Here is a 26,389-nt window from a genome sequence, read left to right as displayed (position 1 = left end):
TGCGTGCAGCTGGCTTCCGGGTTGGATGCGCGGTGTGTTAAAGAAGCAGTGCGGTTTGGTTGGGTTGTGTTTCGGAGGACGCATGGCTTTCGGCCTTCGTCCCCCCCAGGCCCATACGGGCGATGAGACAAGATCGTAGACTACTAACAATTGGATACCACGAAATTGGGGAGAAAAGGGGGTAGAAAAAATAAAAAATAATGTGTAGAATAACACCCAAACATGCAAAGGAGGATATTGTATCTATTCAGGACATGTAACCATGAAGAGAATGACATTCATAAATATGAATTTCTGATCAGGGATTTTGATGGATTTTGTTTGGAGTCTGTCATGGAATTACAACTAAAAGAAAACAGTTGCGTTAAACAAATGTGAAGGTATTAGTGTCATGTCTCTTAAAACTGTGCACACCGTTATTGATATATATATTTTTTGTTTGTGCATTTTTTTGTTGTCTATATTTTAATTACACCTGGCAACCGGCCTGCCACAGGAGTCGCTAGTGCGCGATTGGACTAGGACATACCTGCCGGCCAAACCCTCGCCTAACCCGGATGACACTGGGCCAATTGTGCACCGCCCCATGGGTCTCCCAGGTACAACAGAGCCTGGACTCGAACCCAGACTGTAGTGGCACAGCTAGCACTGCGAAGCAGTGCCTTAGACCACTGCGCCACCTGGCAGGTGTACACTGTTAAACTTCCTTTGAGGTACAGTGGATTCGGAAAGTATTCTCATTTTTCCACATTTTGTTACGTTACAGCCTTGTTCTAAAATGTAATACATTATTTTATTCCTCAATTTACACAATACCCCATAATGACAAAGCAAACACATCTTTGCCAATTTATTACAAATAAAAAAACTAAAATACTTTATTTACATACACTAACAGTCAAAAGTTTGGCGTCACTTAGAAAGGAAAATCTGAAAAATAAGCTTTTTTGTGCTTATTTCTGGGATCATTTTATTATAGCTCATGAAACATGGGACCAACACTTTACATGTTGCGTTTTATATTTTCGTTAAGTATACATAAGTATTCACACCCGAGTCAATACATGTTCGAATAACCTTTTGGCAGCAATCACAGCTACACTATATATACAAAAGTAGGCGGACCCCCCTTCAAATTTGTGGATTTGGCTATTTCAGGCACACCTGTTGCTGGCAGGTGTATACATTTGAGCACACAACCATGCAATCTCCATAGACAAATATTGGCAGTAGAATGGAAGTCACAGCTCTTCTTACTGAAGAGCTGTGACTTTAAACGTGGCACCGCCATAGGATACCACCTTTCCAACAAGTCAGTTCCATCAAGTCAGTCAAATTTCTTCCCTTTGAGAGCTTCCCCGGTCAACTGTAAGTGCTGTTATTGTGAAGTGGAAACGACTAAGTGCAACAACGGCTCAGCCGCAAAGTGGTAGGCCACACAAGCTCAGCACTCGGTGGTCCTGTTCTGTAAAGCGTGTAGAGTGTAAAAATCATCTGTCCTTGGTTGCAACACTCAATACCGAGTTACAAACTGCCTCTGGAAGCAATGTAATCACAACAACTGTTTGCTTCATGAAATAGCCTTATATCACCATGCGCAATTCCAAGCATCAGCTGGAGTGATGTAAAGCTTGCTGCCATTGGACTCTGGAGCAGTGGAAATGTGTTCTCTGGAGTGATGAAGCGCCCTACACCAATTGGCAGTCCAATGGGCTCATTTGGGTTTGGCGGATAGCAGGGGAACGCTACCTGCCTGAATGCATAGTGCCAACTTTAAAGTTTGGTGGAGGAGGAATAATGGCCTGGAGCTGTTTTTCATGGTTTGGGCTTGGACCCTTAGTTTCAGAGAGGGGAAATCTTAATGCTACAGCAAACAAAGACATTCTAGACAATTCTGTGCTGGGAAGGTCCTTTCCTGTTTCCTCATGACAATGCCCATGTGCACAAATAGAAATGGTTTGTTGAGATCTGTATGGAAGAACTTGACTGAGCACTGACCCCAACCCCAACAAACACCTTTGGGATAAATTGGACTGACGACTGTGAGCCAGGCCTAATCGCCCAACAACAGTGCCCAACCTCAATAATGCTCTTGTGGCTGAATGGAAGCCCCTACAGCAATGTTTCAAAATCTAGTGAAAAGCCTTCCCAGCAGAGTGGAGGTTGTTATAGCAGCAAAGGGGGAACCAATTCCATATGAATTTCTCATGATTTTGGAATTGATGTTCGACAAGCAGGTGTCCACATACTTTTGTTCATGTAGTGTATGTTCCTTTTTGCGTAAGTCTAAGATTGCACACCTGGATTGTGTACTAGCCTTGTCAAATTGGATGTTGATCATTACTAGACAACCCTTTTCAAGTATTGCCATAGATTTCAAGCAGACTTTAAGTCAACTCCAAGCAACTCCAGTACAGATTTGGCAGGGTAGCCGGCAGGGTAGCATAGTAGTTAGAGCATTGGACTAGTAACCGAAAGGTTGCAAGTTCAAGTCCCGAGCTGACAAGGTACAAAATCTGTCGTTCTGCCCTTGAACAGGCAGTTAACCCACTGTTCCTAGGCTGTCATTGAAAATAAGAATTTGTTCTTAACTGACTTGCCTAGTAAAATAAAGGTAAAAATAAAATAAAATAGTGTTTTTGGGTTATTGTCCTGTTGAAAGGTAAACTAATCTTCAGTGTCTAGTGAAGCAAATTTTCCCTCTAGGATTTTGCCTGTGCTTAGCGCCATTCCGTTTCTTTTTTATCCTGGGAAAACTCTCCTGTCCAAAACAATAACAAGCATACCTATAACATGATGCAGCAACCACTATGCTTGAAAATATGAGGAGTGGTACTCCGTAATGTGTTGTATTGAATATGCCCCAAAATAGCATTTTGTATCAGGACAAAAAGTTAATTGCTTTACTACATTTTTTTTTCTTCATTACTTTAGTGCCTTGTTGCAAACAGGATGCATGTTTTGGAATATTTGTTTTCTGTACGCTTCATTCTTTTCACTCTGTCAATTAGGTTAGTATTGTTGAGAAACTACAATGTTGTTAATCCATCCTCAGTTTTCTCCAATCACAGCCATTAAACTCTGTATCTGTATCGTGAAATCCCTGAATGGTTTCCTTCCTCTCCGACAACTGATTTTAGGAAGGACATCTGTACCCTTTGTAATGACTGGGTGTATTGATACACCATCTAAAGTGTAATTAATAACTTCAACATGCTCAAAGGGAGATTAAAAGTCTGCTTTTTCTATTTTTACCCATCTACCAATGGGTGTCCTTTGCGAGGTATTGGAAAACCTCCCTGGTCTTTGCTGTTGAACCTGTGTTTGAAATTCACTGCTCGACTGAGGGATCTTCTAGATAATTGTGTGTGTGGGGTGCAGAGATGAGGTAGTCATTAAGAATATTGCAACATGTGACATATGCACATTTTTACTCCTGAATTTATTTAGACTTGCCATAACAAAGGGGTTGAATACTTATTGACTCAGGACATTTCAGCGTTTAATTTTTAATTTGTACAAAATTTAAAAAACGTTCCTCTTTGACATTATGGGGTATTGTGTGTAGGCCAGTGACAAAACCATACATTTAATCCACTATGAATTCTGTCTGTAACACAGCAAAATGTGGAAAATGTTAAGGGGTATGAATACTTTCTGAAGGCACTGAAGATATAGTATAGGCTACAAAATAAACATTCCAGCAAACAGGCTGACCACACCGCCCGCGTTGCAAAATACATTTAGGAATCTATGTTATTCAATTATTGCACCCACACTGCTCGCGCGCGTCTGCGTTGCCAAGGGCTAAAAGGGCTAAAATAGAAGTTATTCCTATTTCTGACGCAGATCGCGCTGCAAGTCCTGCCTCTCCCATCTCCTCATTGGTTTTTATAGAAGCAGGTACCCACGTGCTATCTCCTCATTGGTTATACCCACGTGGATGATTGAAAGATGAACTGTGTTGCCGGTCGGTGTATTAATACTATGAAAGTTTAGATGCCAATTACCATATAAGTTCAAAGATGAAAAATCCTTGGAGGAGAGATTACTAGAAATTATTTGGTTGACCGTTTTATGTGTGGATTAATTGTCGGAGTAGAGGACCTTGTGCATTTCAGGTAAGATAACAACTGAATGTTTATATATATATATAACTAGCTAAATTGCCATAAATGTTTAATGCTTTTGGACCTGTCCCCAAATTAATGACATTGGTTCAGAGTTTGTTTTGATATTTTAACCTGCATGTCGTGATCGCATTTGGCGTAGGGGGACAAAATAAATGTATTCACGATGGTGCACAATGGTGCATGCGCTCTGCCGGTTTGGTTTCCGTGGGACTCGCCCAATCATGAAGATGAAGCATAGGCTACTCACCAGTGATGGCCGATGTGCTTGTGCCAATATCTCAAGATAAGTTACTTTGAGAAACAGTGCTTAAAATGTTTGTTTTTGATTAATCTTCTCTTTTCAGCAGTAGGCATTTGCTTTCCAAATGGTAGCCTATGTTTTTCTTGCGATTGTATTTAGAAATTTGTGAAAGGCAAACTGACAGCTGCAATCAACCATAAAAATATAATTCCTAGATGGCAGTTCCCATTCAATTCAGGCCTGGCAGCCATTGCTAGTGTACCCATGAGTTTAACAGTCCATGTCAGGGTTAGAGGTTCCAAAATCCTTCTATGGATTATACAGTTGAAGTTGGAAGTTTACATACACCTTAGCCAAATATATTTAAACTCAGTTTTTCACAATTCCTGACATTTTAATCCTAATAAAAATTCCTTGTCTTAGGTCAGTTAGGGTCACCACTTTAATTTAAGAATGTGAAATGTCAGAATAATAGTAGAGGGCATGATTTATTTCAGCTTTTATTTCTTTCATCACATTCCCAGTGGGTTAGAAGTTTACATACACTCAATTAGTATTTGGTAGCATTGCCATCAAATTGTTTAACTTGGGTCAAACGTTTCGGGTAGCCTTCCACAAGCTTCCCACAATAGGTTGTGTGAATTTTGGCCCATTCCTCCTGACAGAGCTGGTGTAACTGAGTCAGGTTTGTAGGCCTCCTTGCTAGCACATGCTTTTTCAGTTCTGCCCACACATTTTCTATGGGATTGAGGTCAGGGCTTTGTGATGGCCAGTCCAATACCTTGACTTTGTTGTCCTGATGGCCAAACAGTTCAAGTTTTGTTTCATCAGACCAGAGGACATTTCTCCAAAAAGTACGATCTTTGTCCCCATGTGCAGCCAGACCGTAGTCTGGCTTTTTTTATGTCGGTTTTGGAGCAGTGGCTTCTTCCTTGCTGAGCGGCCTTTCAGGTTATGTTGATATAGGACTTGTTTTTACTGTGGATACAGATACTTTTGTACCTGTTTCCTCCAGCATCTTCACAAAGGTCCTTTGCTGTTGTTCTGGGATTGATTTGCACTTTTCCCACCAAAGTACGTTCATCTCTAGGAGACAGAATGCGTCTCCTTCCTGAGTGGTATGACGGCTGCGTGGTCCCATGGTATTTATACTTGCGTACTATTGTTTCTACAGAATAACGTGGTACCTTCAGGCGTTTGGAAATTGCTCCCAAGGATGAACCAGATTTTCTTTCTGAGGTCTTGGCTGATTTCTTTTGATTTTCCTATGATGTCATGTGGAAAAATTACTTGTGTCATGCACAAAGTAATGTCCTAACCAACTTGCCAAAACTAGTTTGTTAACAAGAAATTTGTGGAGTGGTTGAAAAACAAGTTTTAATGACTCCAACCTATGTGTATGTTCCGACTTCAACTGTATCTATGGCCACAATGCATCAAGCTGTTCTATATTAGGTGCGAGTGCTTCCCAAATTGCGGCCTTCCCGACTTTAAGTGCTTGTTATAAAACTTAATCCACAGCCAGTTTTTGAGAAGCTATTGATCCTTTGTTGCTAAATTATGCTCTCTGGTGTAGTAATTTGAATTATGTTATTTATTTCTGTTTAGACATGTGTAATATCATTTTGTGGCAAATAGTTTTTTGGTCTAATTTTGCCCAAATTATTTTAATTTATCATTGGCCTCAGCACCCGTACTTCATGCTGCTATGGGTAAATCCATTTTAGTTCTATCACTTTTTTGATTTGAACAAAACCATCCGTACCTATTTGCCCGTTGTAGAAGTGCTCAGAAAGTGACTTTTTGGACCTGAATGCCAGAACATTCGCGGTCCTCAATGTTGACCCATTTTACATATCCCACTGTACTATGTGACATCCATATATTCATCAATGGAAAAGATAAACGGTTGAGAGTTGATATCATTTAAAAGCTTATAAACGGGCTTGTCAAACTATTGTATAGTTTTCCACATAAAAATGTTTTTAATAAAAGTATGTATGCAATTAGTGCCTATTTTACATCATCTAAGGTTTTTGTGTTGTACCCGCCATCAGCTGAGACAACATGCTCATGTTTAATAAATGTAAAAAATGTCAACATTCAAGATGGTTGGAGGGCCACACTTCGGATAATGTTTTATTGAATGGAATATCTGTTTTTAAATTATACTGTCAATCCTCCATAAGGAAACCTATGGAAATATAGATAATAGAATATACATGACAATTTAACTTGACATTCAATGGTAGGTGGACTGGCAGTCATCTTTGTGGTAGTAATTAGAAGTAAAAATGTACATTTAAATATCAATGGTTATATCAAGATAATCCATCCACCTGACAGGTGTGGCATATCAAGAAGCTGATTAAACAGCAGGATCATTACACAGGTAAACCTTGTGCTGGGGACAATAAAAGACCACTCTATAATGTGCAGTTTTGTCCTGAAACACAATGCCACAGATGTCAAATTTTAAGTGAGTGTGCAGTTGGTTGTTGACTGTTGGAATGTCCACCAGAGCTGTTGTCAGATAATTGAATGTTTATTCCTAATTTTGGAGAATTTGTCAGTACGTCTCACAACTGCAGACCAAGTGTTACCACGCCAGCCCAGGACCTCTACATCCGGCTTCTTCACCTTCAGGATCATCTGAGACCAGCCACCCCGACAGCTAATGAAACTGGGTTTGCACAACCAAATAATTTGGCGTCGTATCCGATTTCAGTGGGCAATTGCTCACCTTTGATGGCCACTGGCACGCTGGAGAAATGTGCTCTTCAGGGATTAATCCCGGTTTCATATGTACTGGGCAGATGGCAGACAGCTTGTATGCTGTCGTGTGGGCCAGCGATTTGCTGATGTCAATGTTGTGAACAGAGTGCCCCATAGTTGCGCTGTGGTTATGGGCAGGCATAAGCTATAAGCAACGAACAAATTTCATTTTATCGATGGCAATTTGAATGCAGAGAGATACTGTGATGAGATCATGAGGCCCATTGTTGTGCCATTAATCCGCCACCATCACCTCATGTTTCACAAAGATAATGCACGGCCCCTTTCGCATGAATCTGTACACAATTCCTGGAAGCTGAAAATGTCCCAGTTCTTCCATGGTCTGCATACTCACCAGACATGTCACCCATTTAAGCATGTTTTAGAAGCTCTACAGCGTGTTCCAGTTCCTGACAATATTCAGCAACTTTGCACATCGATTGAAGAGGAGTGGGATAACATTCCAAAGGCCACAATCAACAGCCAGATCAACTATATGCGAAGGAGATGGGTCACGCTGCATGAGACAAATGGTGGTCACACCAGATACTGACTGGTTTTCTTATCCACGCCCCTACTTTTTTAAAAGCTATCTGTGACCAACAGGTGCATATCTGTATTCCTTGTAATGTGAAATCCTTAGATTAGGGCTTTATTTATTTATTTCAATTGACTGATTTCCTTATGAACTGTAACTCAGTAAAATCTTTGAAATTGTTCCATGTTGCGTTTTTATTTTGTTTGCGTTTATATTTCAGTGTAAATACAGGAAATTGTTTGAGTTCCTTCTGTGCGTCTAAAGTATAGCTACATTGTGTTGGGCTGAGCTTGCATTGTTGTGTGTAAAGCATGGTGAAGGACTGGGGATTAAAACAAAGAGTAGACTTTATGGCTCCTCTGCCAAAGAGGAATCAACTATACTGGTAACGTACCCAGAAGCTACTAGAGAGGTAAAGAAATGCTCCAGTTGCCAATACAATATACTCCACGAGTAGCCTATACTATAGTTTACGACCACTTTAGATTATTGCTTTGTATGGACAAAGAGTTGACACAGAGAACTGAACACAGCCTACGTATCCCATCGCTTTCCCACATAGCCTACACCAATATGATGTCGTTGCTGTATGTGGAATTCAAGCTGGCTGGTGTGCACTTCAGCTTCCTCTCTGGCTCAGGGTATTGAACTGTATGGGAGCTGGCTCCCACAGTTTCCAGGCTAGTCTAGGGGTAGGGTTTCTGTTGGAGCTGGTTGCCAGGCCTGGGCAGGGCAGGGTTTCCTGTTCCTGAGATTGCTGCCCAAGCAGAACTGGCCGCTAGAGTTATCTTTTGTCTCAGTGAGTCTGCCACCTGGGTTCGTTCCCTCCCTCCCTCAGAGACCCAGGCCATTTTGTGGCTTTTACATACTTCTCTGTGTGCCCAGTTTGTCAGTGTTTTCTTCTTCCCTGAAAACTCCTTGTATTCAAACACCAAACTAGCGCAATATGGAGAATCAACAACAGAATGTTGGATTGGATTCAAGTTCTCGTGTGATAATGGGGGATTGACTACTTTAAGTTATGTAGCCAAAGAATAGAGGGGGGTTTCTCTTGCTAAAAACAGCCTTAGTAAAACAGTCAACTTTATCTCTGTGTCATGGTATGGTTCAAGGTGAGTGTTTGTCATCTGCCCGGGATAAACTCTTTACTGGGCCCACTGCAGCAGGCTTGAGGATGTAAACAAGTCAGTGAGGGCTCCTTTGTCTTCTCCATGCCCTAAAGTAACCGCCATTCCCACCGGGGTTAACAAGAAACACTGTGTAGTGTGTGTGTGTGTGAGCACAGATATGACCTCAGATATCTAAATAGGTCCACGCTGCAAGAGGGCATCCACTAGGGCTGATAATATCACATGATGACACTGCTGTGTATGTGTAGGGTAGTCTCTGCTCTGCCTCTAGTAAAACATGATGGCACAGTGGGTATGGACTGTTGGTGACCCAGGCAGGAGGGTTTGGGTAGTGTCACTGGGCACACGGCTGAGCCCAAAGAGAATGTGGGGGACTGAGACCGCCTAGACCAGGGCAAGGCAGGCACATTGGAGGAGAGGAAGTGTTTGTTGCAGTGCTGGAGGCTGCTGAGTCATGACTGAGCTGGCTACGCTGATAGAAACAGTGATCTAGGGGCCAGCGACAGGGGTGGGAGTCCCAGCGGGAGCATGCGTACAGGGGTTTTGGGTGGGGAGGAAGGGTAGTGGGGCATTGATGGTTGGTGACGCAATATATCTGGATGCTACCTATGCCTCTGACACACATTGAAGTGACGCCTCAGACTCTTATACATTATATATAGTAAGCCAAAACAGAAAAAAGTGGGGCACTCAGTCAAATTTAGGTTAGAGAGCAATTTGTCCCCCCCCCCTCCATGTATGGCTGGGCCACTCCCCTGATTCTGTGGTTTCTGTGATCTGTTGAGAAAGGTTTGCCCCCACTTCCTCTAGTAGACCTTACTCTGCTGCGAAGGTATGTAACGAGGAAATTATTGTTTAATACACCATGAAAGTGCGTAAGTCCAGCATTGGGTTGTGTTGCTTTTTGATGTTGGGAGCCATGTTGGAAAAACAAACCCTAGTCAGAGATTGTATTTAGAAAAAAAAATCCTTTCTCAGAAGGGTCATTGAATGTCTCTATTTTGGTGAGATGGATGCATCAGTCCATTGACCCATTACTTAAAGGAAGCGTCCAATGATTTGTTTAATTTCCTTATTCCGGTTAAAATGTGTATGAGAGTAGAAAGCTGAGGTTTGATCACTGCACCCATTGGTAAGGCAACTGGTAAGTTATCTCATTTGATTGAAAAATGCCACAGAATGTGACCTTTCGGTTATTGAAGGCAGTTGGAGACTTGGACGTTAGACTTTTTTCCACAAAAGCAATGAATTCTGGCTAAAACCGTAAGGTTTATACAATATCACAATTAAGCTCAGAATGTTGACGTTTCATAGGCCTTGGTCTTCTGTCTCGAGGGAGGGAGAGGCCACAGATGACTGCCTAGTGTGTGTGTATTGGCAACAGTAGTCCACAACATGGGCTCTCGTCTTGAAAAAGGAGAAGCCTCAGCTGTTTGCAGCATCCATTGAGAAATGCTAAAGCCAACTTCCTCTATCTGCACTTCATTCACTGTCACATTACTGTATTGGCTCCATTCTTGTGGCCTTCTTCCTCTGTAAAGCATATGAAACTGATTTGGACTTAATCTAATCAGGTTTTATTGTCCCGCCTTTTTAGTAACTCAGGTTTCTTTTTTTTATTGAACCTTTTATTTAACTAGGCAAGCCAGTTATAAGAACAAATTCTTATTTAAAATGACGGCCTACACCGGCCAACGCTGGGCCAATTGTGCACCGCCCTATGGGACTCCCAATCACAGCTGGTTATGATACAGCCTGGAATCGAACCAGGGTGTCTAGTGACCCCTCTAACACTGAGATGCAGTGCCTTAGACCGCTGCGCCACTCGGGAGTTGAGGTGTAATGAAGTTGTTCTCAAGGTAGGCTAGCAGGATACTTTTTCCTTATTATGCTTGCTGAAAGCAAGAACACTAGACATCTCATCCTATTTATTATTTGCGTTTCAATGGTCATAGAAGTAAATAGACTTACTTTGCTACAACAATTACTTCAAGACTAGCAAGCACACACTTTTTATTTTTTTAAGGATATATGCTTTAATAGTTTGACTGAGGCTACTATAATCATCCAGTAACTTTTTCCTCTGGTTGCTCTTCAGATTTATCAGAATCTTCTTTATGAAAGTGTGTGTGTGTGTGTCTGTGTCGGTGTGTTTTCCCAATGAATCAATGACATTTTTGGGTGCAGCAGATACTTAATCTGTAAATAAATGGAATTAGTTTTATGGTATATAAAATCAGAAATCTGCTCTCCTTTTCCAAATGTCTGACTACGTGTTGTGTATCATACTCTTCCCTTAGACTTCCAAAGGTCTTGGATTTTGGGTTCACAGAGGTCCTTAATGATAGTTGAAGGTTTTAAGTTTGATTTGAATAGGCCTTGGATCTATATCAATAGATTTTTTTCAAATGTAAGTGAATGTATTAAAATGGCCCCTATTAATAATACATCTCTTCCCTCCCCTGTCCCCCAACACCTTTTTAATTTGTAGTGATTCTCAGCTGTGCTGGTTACTGCAATGAATGGTGACACTATCCATCAGGCGACAACCACAGCTTCCATTGCAGCACCGTGTGGCTGGAGAGAATTCTGCGAGTTGCATGCCATAGCCACGGCCCGGGAACTAGCCAACCACTACCGTAACTTTGCCAGGGATCGGCCAGAGCATGATGTCATCCCACCGGACCGCTTCTCCAAGCAGTTCAGCGAGCTGTTCCAGCAGCACTTCCACAGCGAGGTGGCCGAAAAGATCCCTACATTGGCCCCTTCATCAATGATGGGCCGGCTCCGCAACACCTCCTCCGGGGTGCAAAACTACCGGGAGGCGGGTCAGCCTGGCGCCCCGGCCCTGTTCACCGTGCTGGACTCAAAGCCGAAGCACGGGGTGGTGGAGCAGCCCCTTCAGTGCTCATCAGCCAACCCAGGGGTGCAAGCTCGAGCTCCTGTCCGGAGCCACAGCCAGGAGGAGCTGTCTGTGTCGGAGCGGCGGCCTGTGTCTGAATGGTACATCCCCACCTCACTCTCCTCCGCTGCTGCTGATGTCACACACTTCTCTGTCAGCCAGATCAGGCAGAGCGTGCGCTGTCTTCTTAAGGAGCCCCTGCCCCCACCTCAAGACCTGTTGTCGAGAGGGCCGGGTGACAGGGGAATAGGAGGGACTCTGGACGAAGTGGCGGCCTTATCGTTGTCAGCGTTGACTGTGAACCCCTCCCCCGAGACCACTGCCTCTGCCTCGTCCATGGCGGTCCACTTCCTAGACCGTCTGGCCAGCAGGTTTGGCAGTAGGAGTGTGAAGCGTGGGCCGCAGGCTGCGGGCAGCTGCAAAGAGGGGCAGCTGAGGTACCTGGTGGTTGACGACACTATCTCGGACATGCAGCATCGCTGGGAGCGCTGCCGCCTACTGGTGAGGAAGATCAGAGACGGCCTAGCAGGAGAGAGGTTCCAGCTGGAGCTCTATGACCCCCCCAAGGTAAAAGACCCCCTGGTCCCAGCTGCTGAACTGGGCTCTCCCCTTCTACTATCACATTAATCTGGCTCTTTCTGATGGGATTTTATTTCATTAAACTGGGCTTCACCTATTATTGGCAATTGCTGCTGCAAGAGCACTGATAATTTGGAAGTGATGTTTAGGTTGCTCTACCTAAACTGGCTGTCAAATACAGGTGATCTAAAGCTTGATATAAACATTTAAGTTCAGCTGGCATGGTCCTTCTCTGAGCAGTAACCATATTGGGCTCTCATCGAGTGTTAACTTTGTAACTACAATAGATGTAGTACCCTAAGGGGTACTATAGACACACACATTAAGCACATTGCTTATATTTACAACAGCAGTATAGCCTACCTAGCTGGCATGAAAATAAACCGTGGGGAAAAGTGTCCTCCATTCTCTATTCAAGTGCATAGATGACATCCCGCTGACCCGGTTTCGATACAGGTGCATGATAATGGTTCATTCTAAATCAAAACAACTTTCACACAAACTCAGCAAAAAAAAGAAGCGCCCTCACTGTCAACTGCGTTTATTTTCAGCAAACTTAATTAACATGTGTAAATATTTGTATGAACATAACAAGATGCATAAACTGAACAAGTTCCACAGACACGTGACTAACTGAAATTGAATGATGTGTCCCTGAACAAAGGGTCAAAATCAAAAGTAACAGTCAGTATCTGGTATGGCCACCAGCTGCATTAAGTACTGCAGTGCATCTCCTCCTCATGGACTGTACCAGATTTGCCAGTTCTTGCTGTGAGATGTTACCCCACTCTTCCACCAAGGCACCTGCAAGTTCCCGGAATTGTCTGGGGGTAATGGCTCTGGCCCTCACCCTCTGATCCAACAGGTCCCAGACGTGCTCAATGGGATTGAGATCTGGGCTCTTCGCTGGCCGTGGTAGAGCACTGACATTTACACACAGAATGAGTAGTATGGCTGGTGGCATTGTCATGATGGAGGGTCATGTCAGGGTGAGCCTGCAGGAAGGGTACCATATGTGGGAGGAGGATGTCTTCCCTGTAACGCACAGCGTTGAGATTGCCTGCAATGACAGCAAGCTCAGTCCGATGATGCTGTGACACACCGCCCCAGACCATGACGGACCCTCCACCTCCAAATCGATCCTGCTTCAGAGTACAGACCTCTGTGTAACGCTCATTCCTTCGACAATAAACGGAAATCCAACCATCACCCCTGGTGAGACAAAACCGTGACTCGTCAGTGATGAACACTTTTTGCCAATCCTGTCTGGTCCAGCGACGGTGGATTTGCGCTCGTAGGCGACGTTGTTGCCGGTGATGTCTGGTGAGGACCTGCCTTACAACAGGCCTACAAGCCCTCAGTCCAGCCTCTCTCAGCCTATTGTGGACAGGCTGAACACTGATGGAGAGAGTGTGCGTTCCTGGTGTAACTCGGGCAGTTGTTGTTGCCATCCTGTCCCGCAAGTGTGATGTTCGGATGTACTGATCCTGTGCAGGTGTTGTTACATGTGGTCTGCCACTGCAAGGACGATCAGCTGTCCGTCCTGTCTCCCTGTAGCGCTGTCTTAGGTGTCTCACAGTACGGACATTGCAATTTATTGCCCTGGCCATGTCTGCAGTCCTCATGCTTCCTTGCAGCATGCCTAAAGCATGTTCACGCAGATGAGCAGGGACCCTGGGCATCTTTCTTTTGGTGTTTGTCAGAGTCAGTAGAAAGGCCTCGGTAGTGTCCTAAGTTTTCATAACTGTGACCTTAGTGTCTTAACGACCGTTCCACAGGTGCATGTTCATTAATACAATGAAGATCTGAGAAGTTATTTGGATATTTATGAATTATCTTTGAGAGGGACGTTTCTTTTTTTTTGCTGAGTTTATATTATTTAGTATATGTAAAGACAAGATGAAATCACGAATAGTCTAATGGGTGACAATATTAGCCTATCAGTTGTGAAATACATATTATCACTTGTGAATGATGCCCAGCATAAGAAACAAAGCCTTTTTCTGCGACCTTTTTCTAATCATAGTCGCACACCCTATGTAGCTTTTGAAACAAATATTATTTAAACAAAAGGGGTCCAAATAACTGATTTGAAATGTAAAGCGGATTAATGAGTTTACAAGGAGTGTAGAGCCTAAGTGGCATACATACTCGGTGCGTGAGTTTCAAGTTTGTGGAAGATAATTTTCACCATATAAATGCATCTTTAAATTAAAAGCATTACATGCATAATTGCATTTACGGTCACTTTTGACAATGGTGTTTTGTGCTAATGGAACTTTTGTGCTTATAGCCTACTACCATGTGTGCATTGCTGCGATTATAATATGAATAAATAGCCTAATAGTTTATAAACATTTTAAGCTAAACGTTCTGATCTGTTGCGTCAGCCACATTGCTTAAAACATTTTTTGATGCTAGTGGTTGAATTAATTTGGGATCTATGGATCGATCGCATCCCACAACTGTCCCAGACTATGTTTGGAATATTTAGAATAGAATAGGTTTACCTTTTTGTACTATGGGGGATAGTAGATTGACATACAGTGCTTCGAAAGTATTCAGATCTCTGGACTTTTTCCACATTTTATGTTACAGCCTTATTCTTAAATTGATTTAAATGTTTTTCCTCATCAATCTACACAATTACCCCAGAATTATGAAGCAAAAACAGGTTTTATACATTTTTGATAATTTATTAAAAAAAATAAACAGATACCTTTTTTACATAAGAATTTAGACCCTTTGCTATGAGACTCGAAATTGAGCTCCGGTGCATGCTGTTTCCATTGATCATCCTTGAAATGTTTGTAGTCCACCTGTGGTAAATTCAATTGATTGGACATGATTTGGAAAGGCACACACCTGTCTATATACAGTTGAAGTTGGAAGTTTACATACACTTAGGTTGAACTCATTAAAAGTCGTTTTTCAACCACTCCACAAATTTCTTGTTAATAAACTATTGTTTTGGCAAGTTAGGACATCTACTTTGTGCATGACACAAGTAATTTTTCCAACAATTGTTTACGGACAGATTATTTCACTTTTAATTCACTGTGTCACTATTCCATTGGGTCAGAAGTTTACATACACTAAGTTGACTTTGCCTTTAAACAGCTCGGAAAATTCCAGAACATGATGTCATGGCCTTAGAAGCTTCTGATATGCTAATTGACATCATTTGAGTCAATTGGAGGTATACCTGCAGATGTATTTCAAGGCCTACCTTCAAACTCGGCGCCTCTTCAATTGACATCATGGGAAAATCAAAAGAAATATTACTGCCATGTATGAGAAACGCATTTCAGTATATAGTTTCCAAGAGAATCTTCGCTACAACACATCATTTTCAAGATGTCAACAATTGCTTCAGTGAAAGTCTGAAGAATACATCTCAGAACAATTACACAATGTGGTGAATTCACTATCTTCTGAAGTGAATATACGGTGCATCTATAACCATCACACCCAGATTTTATGGATCTTACGGATATCAATACGCCAAAAAAGGATACTGATAATGAAAAGAGAAACCAATTATAGACCATATAAAACCTTGATAGAAATTTAGCTTTACAGAGAAAGTTTCAATGATGATCTGATGTAAGGTGCATTTTTGACAAAACCTTTTCCTAAAAATACTTTATGAATGTTACATTGCTTGTCCCAGTTGTTTCAATAACATCTCATCTTCATAACTAACACTGTAGACTTTTAAAAAACCTGCATAAATATATACATTGTGCTTCCAGTGTGGAAAAACAAGTTCTGTGAGCACTTTCTAAAAGCCATGAAATGTGATTGACTGAAAATACTTTTTTGAGACTTGACATCCTACTCTGTAATGGTATAAATTCATACAATTTCCCATTTCAAATAAAGTCTGAACTCTAACAAAAATACCTTTTTTTTTAAAAAAGATGCATTTGACCATGGTTTGGAAATGGAAAATACTTTTTATACTACCAAACCTCATCGGCCATCTGTTTTTTTGTTAGGGCCTATACTTCAAACTCACAAAGCAACATGCAGCGTTAATTTCAGTCACACTGCATACCACAACTAAGCATCTGAAAATGTAGCCTAAGCCAGTGAAAACAGTTACTCAATTAGACGCCCTCAAGAGTTACAGGAAACGTAATGAGTGATGAAAAAGACATGCTTTAGTACTCAGAATAACCCTCTGCCTTGTTCTTTTTAATCAAAGTTAAAGCTACGCAAATTTGTACTGTCTTCTCTTAGGCTATCAGTATGCACACCAGTGAGTTTCTTGTTTAGGCCTAGTCACTACATCGTTATGGAACTAGGAATGTGAAGTGACTCAAACTATGCATGAAATTGTGGGAATTGTTCCACAATTTGCTATTGGGGAAATGTTTTTCTGCTTTTTAATATAGTATTTATATAATGTTACAATGATCCATTATTGGGATGTAAGGTAATATAGGCCTATTTCCATATGCTTATGTCCTTATGATATTATATGAAGTGATATTGCAATCTAGGCCTAGACTATTTGGTAAAAAAACAATATCAATTTGAAGAGAATAGATAACCAAACTAGGGATGCAAATTTCTGTCAATGTTGGTTCCGACGAACCAACCCTCATTAACTGATCAATAAACTGTATTTTTCCCCCCCTCAAACAGTAAAATAAAAAAACATGTTATGCATACATACAAGGAACTGACATTTTTCATTAAGAGCTTAATGAAAACATGGAATAATGGCAAACCTATTGTCTTAAAGGCTATAGCCTATTATTGAACATGCAAATGCTTTAATGAAATCTCATCGATGGGGCTGTAGTGGAGCAGGTTGAAAGCTTAAAGTTCCTTGGTGTCCACATCACCAACAAACTAACATGGTCCAAGCACACCAACACAGTCGTGAAGAGGGCACAGCAAAACCTATTCCCCCTCAGGAGACTTGGCATGGGTCCTCAGATCCTCAAAAGGTTCTACAGCTGCACCATCGAGAGCATCCTGACGGGTTGCATCACTGCCTGGTATGGTAACTATTCTGCCTCCGATCTCAAGACACTACAGAGGGTAGTGCGTACGGCTCCAGTACATCACTGGTGCCAAACTTCCTGCCACCCAGGACCTCTATACCAGGCGTTGTCAGAGGAAGGCCCTACAAATTGTCAGACTCCAGCCACCCTAGTCATAGACTGTTCTCTCTGCTACCGCAAGGCTTGCGGTTCCCGGAGCACTAAGTCTAGGTCCAAGAGGCTTCCAAACAGATTCTACCCCCAAGCCATGACTCCTGAACATCTAATCAAATGGCTACCCAGACTATTTGTATTGCCCCCCCCCACCCTTTAAGCTGCTGCTGCTACTCTGTTATTATCTATGCATAGTCACTTTAATAACTCTACTTACATTTCCATGAAAACATACATAAAACGAGTTGCAAAATGAATAGGAAATATTTTTTATTGAAATGATAATTGTGTCCTTCAAACTTTGCTTTTGTTAAAGTATCCTCCAATTGCAGCAATTACAGCCTTGCAGACCTTTGGCATTCTAGTTGTCAATTTGTTGAGGTAATCTGAAGATTTCACCCCATGCTTGTTGGATTGGCTTGATGAGCACTTCTTACGTACCATACTTTCTAGCTGCTCCCACAACAACTCAATAGGTTTGAGATCCAGTGACTGCGATGGCCACTCCATTTTAGACAGAATACCAGTTGACTCCTTCTTCCCTAAATAGTTATTGCATAGTTTGGAGCTGTGTTTGGGTCCTGTTGTAGGAGGAAATTGGCTCCAATTAAGCGCTGTCCACAGGGTATGCCTGTGAGTGATGGCCTTCCTTTTTCAAGATCCCTTTTACCCTGTACAAATCTTCCACTTTATCACCACCAAAGCACCCCATTGCCTTGACCATGCTTGACAGATGGCGTCAAGCACTCCTCCGGCATCTTCATTTTTTCCACGAACACCTCAAACTTAGCTTTGTCTGTCCATAACACTTCTTTCCACTCTTCCCCTGTCCAGTGTCAGTGTTCTTTTGCCCATCTTAATCTTTTCTTTTTATTGGCCAGTCGGAGATATGGCTTTTTCTTTGCAACTCTGCCTAGAAGGCCAGCATCCCGGAGTCACCTCTTCACTTTTGACATTTAGACGGATGTTTTGCTGGTACTATTTAATGAAGCTGCCAGTTGAGGACTTGTGAGGCATCTGTTTCTCAAACCAGACATTCCAATGTACTTGTCATCTTGCTTAGTTGTGCACCGGGGCCTCCAACTCCTCTTTCTATTCTAATTAGAGCCAGCTTTTGCTGTTATGTGAAGGGAGTAGTACACAGTATTGTAAAAGATCTTCAGTTTCTTGGCAGTTTCTCACATGGAATAGCCTTCATTTCTCAGAACAAAAATAGACTGACGAGTTTCAGAAGAAAGTACTTTGTTTCTGGCCATTTTGAGCCTGTAATCGAACCCACAAATGCTGATGCTCCAGATACTCAACGAGTCTAAAGAAGGCCAGTTTTATTGCTTCTTTAATCAGTACAACAGTTTTCAGCTGTAATATAATTGCAAAAGGGTGTTCTAATGAACAATTGGCCTTTTTAAAATTATAAACTTAATTAGCTAACACAACGTGCCATTGGAACACAGGAGTGATGGTTTCTGATAATGGGCCTCCATACGCCTATGTAGATATTCCATTAAATATCAGCCGTTTCCAGCTACAATAGAATACAACATTAACAATGTCTACACTGTATTTTTGATCAATTTGATGTTATTTTGGGGCGGCGGGTAGCCTAGTAGTTAAAGCGTTGTGTCAGTAACCGAAAGGTTGGTGGATGGAATCTCTGAGCTGACAAGGTAAAAATCTGTCGTTCTGCCCCTGAACAAGGCCATTAACCCACGGTTCCTAGGCCGTCATTGTGAATAACAATTTGTTCTGCCTAGTTGAGCTTTTTTTCCCCATTCAAATTGTCTTTTTCTTTCAAAAACAAGGACATTTCTAAGTGACCCCAAGCTTTTGAACGGTAGTGTACATATTACCTCAATTACCTCGACTATAACTGGTGCCCCGCACACTGACTTTATTATTACGTTTTTTGGGGGGGTGGTATTTTTCTTAACTGCATTGTTGGTTAAGGGGTGTTAAGTAAGGTATACATACAGCTGTTGTATTTGGCGCATGTGCCAAATCAGATTTGATTTAATGAAGTAGCTAATAAAATGTCATTTTCAAGCACTTGCCAAAATGCAATTCGTGGGAAAACACCGTTCTAAACAGCACCCCTCATGCGAGCATTACATTACATTACATTTAAGTCATTTAGCAGACGCTCTTATCCAGAGCGACTTACAAATTGGTGCATTCACCTTATGACATCAAGTGGAACAGTCACTTTACAATAGTGCATCTAAATCTTAAAGGGGGGGGAGGGAATACTTATCCTATCCTAGGTATTCCTTAAAGAGGTGGGGTTTCAGGTGTCTCCGGAAGGTGGTGATTGACTCCGCTGTCCTGGCGTCGTGAGGGAGTTTGTTCCACCATTGGGGGGCCAGAGCAGCGAACAGTTTTGACTGGGCTGAGCGGGAGCTGTACTTCCTTAGTGGTAGGGAGGCGAGCAGGCCAGAGGTGGATGAACGCAGTGCCCTTGTTTGGGTGTAGGGCCTGATCAGAGCCTGGAGGTACTGAGGTGCCGTTCCCCTCACAGCTCCGTAGGCAAGCACCATGGTCTTGTAGCGGATGCGAGCTTCAACTGGAAGCCAGTGGATAGAACGGAGGAGCGGGGTGACGTGAGAGAACTTGGGAAGGTTGAACACCAGACGGGCTGCGGCATTCTGGATGAGTTGAAGGGGTTTAATGGCACAGGCAGGGAGCCCAGCCAACAGCGAGTTGCAGTAATCCAGACGGGAGATGACAAGTGCCTGGATTAGGACCTGCGCCGCTTCCTGTGTGAGGCAGGGTCGTACTCTGCGGATGTTGTAGAGCATGAACCTACAGGAACGGGCCACCGCCTTGATGTTGGTTGAGAACGACAGGGTGTTGTCCAGGATCACACCAAGGTTCTTGGCGCTCTGGCAGGAGGACACAATGGAGTTGTCAACCGTGATGGCGAGATCATGGAACGGGCAGTCCTTCCCCGGGAGGAAGAGCAGCTCCGTCTTGCCGAGGTTCAGCTTGAGGTGGTGATCCGTCATCCACACTGATATGTCTGCCAGACATGCAGAGATGCGATTCGCCACCTGGTCATCAGAAGGGGGAAAGGAGAAGATTAGTTGTGTGTCGTCTGCATAGCAATAATAGGAGAGACCATGTGAGGTTATGACAGAGCCAAGTGACTTGGTGTATAGCGAGAATAGGAGAGGGCCTAGAACAGAGCCCTGGGGGACACCAGTGGTGAGAGCGCGTGGTGAGGAGACAGATTCTCGCCACGCCACCTGGTAGGAGCGACCTGTCAGGTAGGACGCAGAGGAGAGAGAGTTAGCTTTAGCAGTGCGGAGCGCCTCCGTGATACAGAGAGAGCAGTCTCAGTTGAAGGACTAGTCTTGAAACCTGACTGATTGGGATCAAGAAGGTCATTCAGAGAGAGATAGCGGGAGAGCTGGCCAAGGACGGCACGTTCAAGAGTTTTGGAGAGAAAAGAAAGAAGGGATACTGGTCTGTAATTGTTGACATCGGAGGGATCGAGTGTAGGTTTTTTCAGAAGGGGTGCAACTCTCGCTCTCTTGAAGACGGAAGGGACGTAGCCAGCGGTCAGGGATGAGTTGATGAGTGAGGTGAGGTAAGGGAGAAGGTCTCCGGAAATGGTCTGGAGAAGAGGGGAGGGGAGAGGGTCAAGCGGGCAGGTTGTTGGGCGGCCGGCCATCACAAGACGCGAGATTTCATCTGGAGAGAGAGGGGAGAAAGAGGTCAGAGCACAGGGTAGGGCAGTGTGAGCAGAACCAGCGGTGTCGTTTGACTTAGCAAACGAGGATCGGATGTCGTCGACCTTCTTTTCAAAATGGTTGACGAAGTCGTCTGCAGAGAGGGAGGAGGGGGGGAGGAGGATTCAGGAGGGAGGAGAAGGTGGCAAAGAGCTTCCTAGGGTTAGAGGCAGATGCTTGGAATTTAGCGTGGTAGAAAGTGGCTTTAGCAGCAGAGACAGAGGAGGAAAATGTAGAGAGGAGGGAGTGAAAGGATGCCAGGTCCGCAGGGAGGAGAGTTTTCCTCCATTTCCGCTCGGCTGCCCGGAGCCCTGTTCTGTGAGCTCGCAATGAGTCATCGAGCCACGGAGCGGGAGGGGAGGACCGAGCCGGCCTGGAGGATAGGGGACATAGAGAGTCAAAGGATGCAGAGAGGGAGGAGAGGAGGGTTGAGGAGGCAGAATCAGGAGATAGGTTGGAGAAGGTTTGAGCGGAGGGAAGAGATGATAGGATGGAAGAGGAGAGAGTAGCGGGGGAGAGAGAGCGAAGGTTGGGACGGCGCGATACCATCCGAGTAGGGGCAGTGTGGGAGGTGTTGGATGAGAGCGAGAGGGAAAAGGATACAAGGTAGTGGTCGGAGACTTGGAGGGGAGTTGCAATGAGGTTAGTGGAAGAACAGCATCTAGTAAAGATGAGGTCGAGCGTATTGCCTGCCTTGTGAGTAGGGGGGAAGGTGAGAGGGTGAGGTCAAAAGAGGAGAGGAGTGGAAAGAAGGAGGCAGAGAGGAATGAGTCAAAGGTAGACGTGGGGAGGTTAAAGTCGCCCAGAACTGTGAGAGGTGAGCCGTCCTCAGGAAAGGAGCTTATCAAGGCATCAAGCTCATTGATGAACTCTCCGAAGGAACCTGGAGGGCGATAAATGATAAGGATGTTAAGCTTGAAAGGGCTGGTAACTGTGACAGCATGGAATTCAAAGGAGGCGATAGACAGATGGGTAAGGGGAGAAAGAGAGAATGACCACTTGGGAGAGATGAGGATCCCGGTGCCACCACCCCGCTGACCAGAAGCTCTCGGGGTGTGCGAGAACACGTGGGCGGACGAAGAGCGAGCAGTAGGAGTAGCAGTGTTGTCTGTGGTGATCCATGTTTCCGTTAGTGCCAAGAAGTCGAGGGACTGGAGGGAGGCATAGGCTGAGATGAACTCTGCCTTGTTGACCGCAGATCAGCAATTCCAGAGGCTACCGGAGACCTGGAACTCCACGTGGGTCGTGCGCGCTGGGACCACCAGATTAGGGTGGCCGCGGCCACGCGGTGTGGAGCGTTTGTATGGTCTGTGCAGAGAGGAGAGAACAGGGATAAACAGACACATAGTTAACAGGCTACAGAAGAGACTACGCTAATGCAAAGGAGATTGAACTGACAAGTGGACTACACGTCTCGAATGTTCAGAAAGTTAAGCTACGTAGCAAGAATCTTATTGACTAAAATGATTAAAATGATACAGTACTGCTGAAGTAGGCTAGCTGGCAGTGGGTGCGTTGTTGACACTACACTAATCAAGTCGTTCCGTTGAGTGTAATAGTTTCTGCAGTGCTGCTATTCGGGGGCTAGCTAGTAGTGTTTACGTTCCTGTGCAATTGTTTTATTTGAATGATTTTAAAGAGGAATATAATATAATTTAATTTAACTGAATAAAATATAAATGATGTGTTTCCCGTTATGTAGCAAGTGCGCATATTGAACGTAAAATTGATCATTTGAAACCGGTCCTATATGCTAGCTACGTAGCAAGAATCTTATTGACTAAAATGATTAAAATGATACAGTACTGCTGAAGTAGGCTAGCTGGCAGTGGGTGCGTTGTTGACACTACACTAATCAAGTCGTTCCGTTGAGTGTAATAGTTTCTACAGTGCCGCTATTCGGGGGCTAGCTGGCTAGCTAGCAGTGTTGTTTACGTTACGTTGCGTTAAAAGAACGACAATAGCTGGCTAGCTAACCTAGAAAATCGCTCTAGACTACACAATTATCTTTGATACAAAGACGGCTATGTAGCTAGCTATGTAGCTAGCTACGATCAAACAAATCAAACCGTTGTACTGTAATGAAATGAAATGAAAATGTGATACTACCTGTGAATGCGACCGGGTTGTTGAGTTCTATTCAGAAGACGTTGGCTAGCGTTGGCTAGCTGTTGGCTAGCTATCAGAGTCTCCTACGTTAAGGACGACAAATAGCTGGCTAGCTAACCTCGGTAAATTAAGATAATCACTCTAAGACTACACACTCTAAACCTAAACAACACAATTATCTTGGAACGAAGATACGAAGACAGCAAAGACAGCTATGTAGCTAGCTAACACTACACTGATCAAGTCGTTCGGTTGAGTGTAATAGTTTCTCCAGTGCAGCTAATCAGTGGACGTTAGCTAGCTGGCTAGTGAAGACTACGTTAGGACGGCGAAATACGATAATTACGCAATTATCTTTGATACAAAGACGGCTATGTAGCTAGCTGAGAAGAAATTGCTAAGATTAGACAAATCAAAACGTTGTGCTATAATGAAATGTAAAAAGTTATACTACCTGCGGGAGCGAAGCGCCGATGCGACCACTCGCTCCAAACCGTGACAGAGAAATGGCAAAAATTTCAGTTAGAAACTTAGAGGGGGAATCTAATTGCAACAACCAGGATGAGTTTCTAATATGCTTAGGATTGTGCCTTTTGGCTTTTGGACAACGAAAGAAAGTTTATATGAAAACCAATAGGACAGGGGAGAAATGCTAGTTAACTTCTCTAGGGTAGGGGGTAGCATTGGGAATTTTGGATGAAAAGCATGCCCAAATTAAACTGCCTACTACTCAGCCATAAAAGCTAGAATATGCATATAATTAGTAGATTTGGATAGAAAGCACTCTGAAGTTTCTAAAAATGTTTGAATGATGTTTGTGTATACCAGAACTCATATGGCAGGCAAAAACCTGAGAAGAAATCCAACCAGGAAGTGGGAAATCTAAGGTTTGTAGTTTTTCAACTCTTCACCTATCGGATACACAGTCTATGGGGTCATATTGCACTTCCCAAGGCTTCCACTAGATGTCAACAGTCTTTAGAACCTTTTTTGATGCTTCTACTGTGAAGTGGGGGCGAATGAGAAGGGAATGAGTCAGAGGTCTGCCAGAGAGCCATGCGCGTTCACATGATAGTTAGCTTGAGTTCCATTGCATTTCTGAAGACAGGAATTCTGCGGTTGGAACATTATTGAAGATCTATGTTAAAAACATCCTAAAGATTGATTCTATACATCGTTTGACATGTTTCTACGAACTGTAACATAACTTTTTGACTTTTTGTCTGCACCTAGTGATCGCGCGTCATGAATTTGGATTACTGGGCTAAACGTGCAAACTAAAAGGAGGTATTTGGACATAAATGATGGAGATTATCGAACAAAACAAACATTTATTGTGGAACTGGGATTCCTGGGAGTGCATTCTGATGAAGATCATAAAAGTGAATATTTATTTGCTATTTCTGACTAATGTTGACTCCACAACATGGCGGATGTCTGTTTGGGTTGTTTTGGTCTCTGAGCGCTGTACTCAGATTATTGTATGATGTGCTTTTTCCATAAAGCTTTTTTGAAATCTGACACAGTGGTTGCATTAAGGAGAAGTGGATCTAAAATTCCATGCATAACAGTTGTATCTTTTAGCAATGTTTATTATGATTATTTCTGTAATTTGATGTGGCTCTCTGCAAAATCACTGGATGTTTTGGAACTACTGAACGTAACGCGCCAATGTAAACTCAGATTTTTGGATATAAATATGAACTTTACGGAACAAAACATACATGTATTGTGTAACAAAAAGTCCTATGAGTGTCATCTGATGAAGATCATCAAAGGTTAGTGATTCATTTTTATCTCTATTTCTGCTTTTTGTGACTTCTCTTTGGCTGGAAAAATGGCTGTGTTTTTCTGTGACTTGGCTCTGACCTAACAATCGTTTGATGTGCTTTCATCGTAAAGCCTTTTTGAAATCGGACTCTGTGGCTGGATTCACAAGAAGTGTATCTTTAAAATGGTGTAAAATACTTTTATGTTTGAGGAATTTTAATTATGGGATATCTGTTGTTTTGAATTTGGCACCCTGCGGATTCACTGGCTGTTGACGAGCGTTTCACGTACCCTAGAGAGGTTAACGGCAGGAGGAAGTCTATAAAATAATTGCAGCAACATTTCTACGGTTGGATTTTGGCACGGCTAATTTCAAGCAAGGTAAGACATTCCTCGTTATTTGAGGTAAAGTAAAACGTTCAGGTTTCAAACAAGTATACTGCCTCAAGCTCACATTGGATTGGTGGGTGACACGCTGATTGCCTGTTTACTGTTGACTATAGCCTATGCACTCGAATGGGAGGCGCACTTTTATTTACGTGTTGAGATGGCGAAAAAAAATAATGTATTTTTAATCGTATCCATCAAAACAGTTTGAACACGCAATTGCGTTTAGAATTGTTATTTGTTGCGCAATGACTGGGTTTATAAAAGCAGGTTTCACTCCAGTACCAGCTTTTTGAGGAGCAGCTCTTGCGCTGTCTGATAGGTGATAGGCCATTCCGCTCCTCAAACTAGACTCTGTGCTGTGCACCATGTGATTAAGATACGGCGACGAACGAACATACACATGCGGCAATTTAATTCCACTAAATTATGCAAATTAACCTATAGACCGATAAGCATGACCGGTCCAATGTATTTTCATCGGCTAACTGATTAATTGTTAACCATTAACATCCCTAAACCAAACACCATATTTTCTGGAATGTATAAATCAGAACACCTGCTACTAGCCTACCGCACACAGACAAATGAAAACCAACTAAACTGGCTCTAGTACAGAGTTCATAATCATCCAAAGAGGTGACTAGACACTGCAGTTTCAGTTTTCATCACTCGGGTCTCAATATCAAACCAACTGTCTTTCTCTTACCAGGGTGCTGTTTCTCGAAAACCCTAAGCAATTTGGCAATCTTGAAATGGTAGAATTATGTAGGCAAAAATAATCTATGCATTTAGTTTGCTTGTTCCAGGCAGGCATAAAGGCATTGCCAGTGTATTATCTGCTAAGTAATATGCCTACTAGACCTGAATTAATTAAAATGCCACCATTTTCATTGTATGTGCTATAATTACATATTTTTTGTTCA

At 42.9% G+C, this 26,389-nt stretch overlaps 1 protein-coding gene across 2 annotated transcripts in view; it reads left to right on the top strand.

Annotated features, from left to right (window-relative positions):
- Positions 1-26,389, top strand: part of LOC124035970 (SH2B adapter protein 3-like) — a 70,600-nt gene that overhangs the window by 6,585 nt on the left and 37,626 nt on the right. For both annotated transcript variants that reach the window (XM_046349975.1, XM_046349974.1), the window contains exon 2: positions 11,309-12,286. In XM_046349975.1, the coding sequence (XP_046205931.1) occupies positions 11,336-12,286 (951 nt within the window). In that variant the 5' untranslated portion in view covers positions 11,309-11,335. The remainder of the gene's footprint in view (positions 1-11,308; positions 12,287-26,389) is intronic.

This window comes from Oncorhynchus gorbuscha, linkage group LG05 (genome assembly GCF_021184085.1).
Source record: "Oncorhynchus gorbuscha isolate QuinsamMale2020 ecotype Even-year linkage group LG05, OgorEven_v1.0, whole genome shotgun sequence".
In the NCBI taxonomy this organism is placed as follows: Eukaryota; Metazoa; Chordata; class Actinopteri; order Salmoniformes; family Salmonidae; genus Oncorhynchus; species Oncorhynchus gorbuscha.
This window is presented reverse-complemented; position numbering and strand designations above follow the sequence as displayed.